Source organism: Salarias fasciatus, chromosome 3 (genome assembly GCF_902148845.1).
Source record: "Salarias fasciatus chromosome 3, fSalaFa1.1, whole genome shotgun sequence".
In the NCBI taxonomy this organism is placed as follows: domain Eukaryota; kingdom Metazoa; phylum Chordata; class Actinopteri; order Blenniiformes; family Blenniidae; genus Salarias; species Salarias fasciatus.
Genome location: NC_043747.1, coordinates 20,312,320 through 20,319,403, shown reverse-complemented (window position 1 = coordinate 20,319,403; position 7,084 = coordinate 20,312,320). Strand labels below are relative to the sequence as shown.

General features: G+C 44.5%; 1 protein-coding gene across 2 annotated transcripts in view; it reads right to left on the bottom strand.

Annotated features, from left to right (window-relative positions):
- Nucleotides 1-274: 274 nt before the first annotated feature.
- LOC115385841 (E3 ubiquitin-protein ligase RNF19B-like) overlaps nt 275-7,084 on the bottom strand; it is a 26,033-nt gene continuing 19,223 nt past the window's right edge. For both annotated transcript variants that reach the window (XM_030087920.1, XM_030087919.1), the window contains 4 exons: nt 3,630-3,909; nt 3,435-3,535; nt 3,104-3,256; nt 275-2,656 (listed from right to left, as the gene is read on the bottom strand). In XM_030087920.1, coding sequence (XP_029943780.1) covers nt 2,189-2,656; nt 3,104-3,256; nt 3,435-3,535; nt 3,630-3,891 — 984 coding nt within the window. In that variant the 5' untranslated portion in view covers nt 3,892-3,909 and the 3' untranslated portion in view covers nt 275-2,188. The remainder of the gene's footprint in view (nt 2,657-3,103; nt 3,257-3,434; nt 3,536-3,629; nt 3,910-7,084) is intronic.

Sequence of the window (7,084 nt, the reverse complement as noted above, 5' to 3'; positions counted from 1 at the left end):
AGAAAACACTGTTCCCCCCATAGGGACCCAAAAAATGTCCCCACGAGGTAGGTCGTGCCAGGTTTCCCTATCCTTCAGAAATACACACACACACACACACACACACACACACACACACACACACACACACACACACACACACACACACACACACACACACACACACACACACACACACACACACACACACACACACACACACACACACACACACACACACACACACGAACCGACAAGGACAAGTGAGGGGGCTTTAGGCTTTAAATAAGGTGGACACAGGTGAGGCACATTAGGGCACTAACGAGGAAGTACACCAGGCAGGAGAACATGAGGAACAGACAAGCAGGTGAGACAGGGCATGGAAAAATGGGGAAAACTAAACCAAAACCGACCCAGAGCGCCCCCACATGGCTGGAGGGGCACAGAGCGTGACAGAACATTTGGTTAAACCAACTCGTACAATCTAAAACAAATAAGATACAACAAGCAGAATACAAGAAAACAAGAAAAGAAGTCAAATAACTCAAAAGTCAAGTAACTCAAAAGGAGTAGGCTGAGGCTATTGCTTATATATGCCTACCCCGGACATTACAGTCATTACAGTCTCATAGTGGTGCTACGTGTACTAAGACTTACGTGAGAACTGCAACTGAAAATATATTTACGTTTTACATGCACATGAACCTACCCATAGAACCAGAACCCACAATTTCCATCCCAGCCACGTACACACTGTAGTGTATAAGTGTCTGTCCATGGATCGATTTACTTATTTTGGGGATTAGTTCACTCATTGCTCTTCAGCATATTCTTTAAGTGCATATATTTTGTATAGTTTTTTGAATTGTGATTCACTACTAGATGCTTTTGCTGTTGTCTAATTCATTCCACAAGTACACGCCTTTTCTGGTGATACATTGGCTCTTCAGGGTTGTACGCATACACTGGACGTTAAGGTTATGTTTCCACCGAAAATTGTATCCACCTTCTCTTTCTAAGAACCTGCTTTGGATGTTTCCAGGAAGTTTGCTATAAATGGCCTTATAAATAATTAGTAGGGTTTTCAGATTTATAATCTCATTAAGTTTTAGAATTTGGGATATTTGAAACAGTGTGTTAGTATGTTCCCTAAAGCCAACGTTGTGTACAACCCAGTCAACACTGATGTCAAATTAGCAGATTTACTGACCGATCTGTGAAGGTTTCTCTGGGCTTCTTCACAGAGGCGGCAGTGAGAGCTGGTCGTGGGACTCTGGGACCTGGTCTCCTCTCAGCCCTCCTGCTGTGGCCTCGGCTCTGTGTGTCTCTCTGCTGGCTGCACTGATGGTGGCCCACAGACACTGCAGATCCTGCAGGGTCAGAGGTCACACTGTGGCACCACAGCATCACTCAGATCTGTAGAAGAACCTCAGTGAAGAGCAGCACTGCTGGCCCCAGGATTTTACTGATGATGCCAGTTTGATAAACTGTAGTTACTTTGCTCTGATTGTGTTACACACCGCTCCATGACTCCTGAGTGATGATGACAATTTATTTCAGACACAAATATAACTATATCCACATTCATATTATGAATATATACACATTTCAAATGTGTTCCTGAATCTCAAAAAGTTTGTAACCACATAACCATCACGTTTCCATGACTACGGAAGACGACAACAAAGGGTAGTGTAGAGCCCTTTCCCTATAGGGCTGCTACACTTTGAGTCCTTTGAGGGTGTAGAGGGAGAATCTCGGACGCGTGCCCGTACGGCGCATCAATCAATCCAGTTTAGCTCTTTTTGCGTTTGGGTGCTGCGACCCATTTATTTCCATGTGTTGTTAAATCCACAGGTTACAGGGGTAAAGATTTGGTCGGGTGAGCTTACACAAGTTCCACTTCCACAAGCCACAAATCCCACCATCCACACGCTGCCTGGACACACTGAAAGACTGTTACCTGTCCCTCTATCCACACCTGCCCTTGATCACCTGTGTGCTCCCTTTGTACTTCCCCTTACTGCTCCCCCTGGTGGTTAACTAACGAAATGATAAATGGCTCCTACATGTAGCATCCTGTTACCATGACTACAGATTAAAAGCAGCATTTTGTTTGAAGTGTCATGTTCAAATTATGGATCAACCTAACTTGGCAAATGTTGTGAAAACCCTCCAAGATTACTGAGAGCTGGATCACGAGCAGAACTTAACGGTACCAGTCTTCCCACTTCAGAGCGGGTATGGAGGTCTGTCTCGGGGCCACGCCACCAGAGCAAAGGTCATAAATGCCTCTTGTCTCACAGCAGATTTTTTTTTTTTTCAGACACACGAAGCAGAACTCCTCCCCGCATCGAGGACACACCAAGTTCTTGCAGCCGGTTTGGTCGTGTCCCAGCAGGAAGCCACAGGAGGGACAGGCCCGGATGGAGGGGCAGCCGGTGACCCCCTTCACTTTTAAGAAGGTCATGTCTGGACAGTTCTTCAGAGTCTCCAGGGACTTATTGAAGCAGTCTTTGTTGTCACAGCGGTCTGTACGTGGCGACGGGCCTCGCCACTCTCTCAGGCACTGCCAGCAGAAGAAGAAAGGTTCTTTACGGTCATTGGTGCACACCGTGCACTGAGTGCAGAGGTCGTTCAAATCGCTCCTCATCACTGTGGACTGGCAGCCAGGACACTGAAGAGGGAAAAGAAATGTGTGTTAATGCAGACATTTCCCAACATGGAGTCCAGCTTCTTCATATGTTTGAAGGAATAAAAACTTCAAGACCATCTTTAAGGAGATCCAGCAGTGTTATGGCTTCACTGTAATGTTTTGGTTTGTTAGCTCCTATGAGCGTGGTTACTTGACCAGCAACTGTTTGAATCAATCAGATAATTGATAAGATTAGCAAAATAAAACAATAATATTGTAGAATTTCCCTCCAAGATTGATAAAGTTGCTCTTCTCAGTTCTATATTAACAATCAGTCCAAACCCATTCAGTCTTACATTTCTAGTCACTGAAAGTCTACTGCTACTCAAGCAAATCTGAGGTAAAATATTGGATCATTTCTGAGATATATTGGTGCTACAGACGACAGAATAACTTGAGTGAATGTGCAATAGTTGAAGTAATACTCACTGATTTAATATCGAAGCAATCCTTGGCATTTTCAGATATTTTCATTTCAAAGTAGCGGATTTCTTCAGGGGTCAGAAGAGCCATTCGACGGACTTCCTCGAAGGACCACTGAACGTCACAGTCAGGCATCCCACAAGCAAAGAATCTCTGGCCCTTCAAAGGTCAAAGAGGAAAAGAAAATCATCTATCATAGGTCAAAGAAAGAGAATATAAAAACCTTTATTACTGGGACTAAAAATTCAATTGTTATTCACTTGTCCAGTTTAAGGTGGACTGATGGGTAAATAAAAGGTTTAAGGTGGACTGGGAGTGACCTGAACCTTGTACAGACCTGGTCCAGCTGCCGGCGGCACCAGTTGGTGAGAGACGTCGGGGTGACGACGTGACCACAAGACATCAGAGCTCTGGGAGACGTAAAGTTGTCCAACTCAACTGTGAATGATGAAGGAATGTGAGAAAAACAGTTCAGAGTATCAGGCTGACACAGAGTGGACACCATGAAGTCTTCTACCCACTGAGGACTCACAGTCTAGTTGGTCTTCTTCATCCACGATGGTCAGAGTCGGATCGTTCTGGTCGTAGCGCTTCTCCTCCGGTGTGGATTCTCTCTCTTTACTTTTTTCCTCCTGCCTGCTCTCACTGGATTCCATCTTCTCTGAGTCTCTACACTCTCTAAATATCCTTTCACCTTCATGCCGGAGCACTGTTTCACAGAAGTCACGTGTTTCACGAGCCTCAAGAGTTGAAATCCCCGAAACTGCCAATCGCTTTTCTTCTCTTGGCCACATGACCAGCTGGGTTTCTCCCTAAAATCCAACAAAACAGAAAGTAAAACCTTGTCAACTCCTTTAAACAGCTCTCTGCACCGATTATTGACAGACAGCAGGAGGAGGAGAAGCTGTTCAGACAGAGAGCTTCATCAACACAGGGCTTGAAGCAGGAAAAGATAGCATGCCTGAAATTCTTTTGGGAGCGGTCGTGGGGGGGTGGGGGGGTGACGACGTGGAAACTGTTTCAACCGACTTATCCTTTGAAGGGGCTGTATCATGCAAAATTCACTTTTTGTATGTTTTAACCTTGTTATATAGTTATGTACTCACCAAAAACACCCCCAAAGCATTTTTTTCCTTCATGCCTGCGTGTTTAAGCTTTCCTCCTGTTTGTGCTGCTCAGAGAGGCAGCCCCTCACCCACCCGTGAAAACGCTCTGTTTCCCATGTTGACGTCACACGGAGAAGATGGCTCCCCTGAGCCCCCCTCCCGCAGGCCCTCGCCAATCAGCGTTGCCGCTTTTTTTATATCTCCGATTACGGAGATAAACTTTGACCCTCGTCTGAAAGCAACAGTCAAGCAAGAGTCTGAAGGGTCTGTACTTGGTGGGTTGAATTTCTAACAGAAAAAGATGTTTTCGCGTGTCTTTGCGTGTAGAGAAGCTAGAGCTAAAGAGCTAAAGCTAGCCAGCATTTGTTTTGAAGCACTGATTGGTTGAAGTACGCTGTCAGTCAAAGTCCACAGGGGGAGAGGCGGGATTTTCAGTGAAACAGAGCGTTTTCTCTTCTGGGTTTCAGAATTGGCCCCAGAAAATCTTTTATTTCGCACAAAATGACTTTTCCTTAGTGCCAAAAACAAGCTATTACCATGTTAATGCCATTTCTAGGGTTTGGACTAGCTAAAAAAGCATGATACAGCCCCTTTAACTCCCGTTGACAGCACTGCCAGGTCTTCATCTTCCCATTCAACCACCAGACCCACTCCAGTACAAGCTTGTAAAACAGTTCTAAAACCACTAAATTCATTTTACAAAAACGCCATAAAAGTTCGTGATAAGAAAAAGCGTTCACACCACCACTGCTCAGTGCTTCAGAAATATAAAATGTTGAGTCTTGAGAATATAATCATGCATGCTAATCTCTGCCTGCTTTTTAAGATCATACATAATGACGCACCTCCACCACTGAAACAATTTATTTCTCTGCGCTCTGAGACATCAACGCGGACCACTAGATCAGTGTCAAGGGGAGAATGTTGTATCCCATGATAAAAAACTACATTTACTAAATCATCTTTCTCTTGTGTAGCCACAGATCAGTGGAATAACCTCCCAACAGAAATAATAGCCTGACAAACCTTAAGTCCTTCTCCTGTTTGGTAAAGAAATGGATCCTATCAACTCAAGTTTGCACACATGGTTAGATAAGGGTGGGATGGGGAAGGGGGGTATTTTATTGAATACTGTATGGGTGTGTGGGGGGTACTTTACACTCTCAGGGTGTGTGTGTGTGTGTGTGTGCGTGTGTGTGTGTGTGCGCGCGCGCGTGCGCGCCTGTGTTTGCAGACAACTCTGCTCTGTCTACTCTTAAAGCTATCCATTTTAAATGTACTGGCCTCACTGTCACTATCTTTTTACTGTTAGAAACTTGTTGTTTGTTCAGAAAATTGTTCATTTCATTTGTTTTTACTGTTTATTATTTTAATACAACCCGCCAAAGGGACTACAGGCGGAAATTAGCAGCATGCACGCACACGGGAAGTGTAAAGGATTCTGAATTGATAAGGGGCAGATATTAAAAGCTTTTGCTTCTTTCTGTTCCTTTTCATTCATCATATCTGTGCTGAAGTATGTGGATGCAAGTATGTTGCATTCACCTTTTGTTTTTTTTCAATGAATGAAATAAATAAATCAAATCAAAAGTATGCTACAACCTGGGACAGGCATCTTTCCCTTTTTCTGAAGGATAATGTTTACATGTACACTGTCCCTAAAAAAAAAACTAACTGAAACTGAACTGAAACAACTTATTGTTGTTGTTTTGTGTTTTCCAACATTTTTGGGAAGTTAACCGACCTGTCGATAAGAGGAAATAGTGAGACGATAGGGGGGATTTTTTTCTTTTCTTTTCCCAAGCCATAACAACCTCAGTCCAGGACTGTCAGGACGTGAACTCCAAACTCTCCGCCTGCTCGGTTCGCCACAGAGCTCAGACACTTCTGGCGGTCTGCCTCCGTTTTCCACGGCGCTCAAACAAGCTCCAGTATGTTTGAACCGGACGCGACGCGAACTTTAATGCGATGAGATTACACACAAAGTCAATGTAATGATTGACGCTCAATCTTGAGTGGCGGGAGGCGGCCGGCGGCGAGCATTTCCAGCGAAAGATTCACGCGCCCGTCGACTTGTGGGGCATTCACACCGGCAGCGAGTAGCGCGGCAAGGGCGGCCCGTTTTACATAGAAAATATATGGTTTTCGAGCGGCCAGGAAGCGGCGAGCGGTCACGCGGCGAGAATTCAGCGAACTCAGCGGCCGCTCTCTCGCCGCTGAGAGAAGACACTGAAGTGATCAGCGCATGGCTAGAACCCAATCAGATGCTTTGTCCAAAGTGTGAAACACTTAAGGCCCGCCCAGCTCGCTCTGATTGGCTAAAACTCCTGAACATTGAGCACCACTGGTAGTTAGAACGGTCACTTAATGACTGCTTACAGAGAAGAAAATAAAAAAACAAAACCCAAAATATCTCCACGCCGGATTTCCGGCACTGTGCCGGAGGGCTTCAAGCCCTGTCAACAAATAACTAGAGACTTGGATGCAAAAATGGGACTTCAGATTAAAGTACATGGACCCAGAGGAGAGAAGAAGATCATCGACCTGTGTGAGAAAGAGGAGCAGTTGGAGAAGATGAGTGTTCTGCTTCTGAAGAAGATAATCGTTCAACAACTCAGCATCAGTAAGTCTTTATTTAGTAACCAGTAAACTTGCTCCACTATTTTTCAAAGCAGCAACTAAAATTATATGGGAATCTTCACTAACCCTTAAAGGAACTGTTTTAGTAACCAATAAAGTCCACTGCTGCTCTAAGCAGTAACTGTTCAGTATATCACCAAGTAATACATTTCATGAACCAGCAAAGGAAAACCACAAATATTTTGAGCAGCAGCTATTAATAGAAACTAAACAAATATTTGATTTGAATAACCAGTAGAGC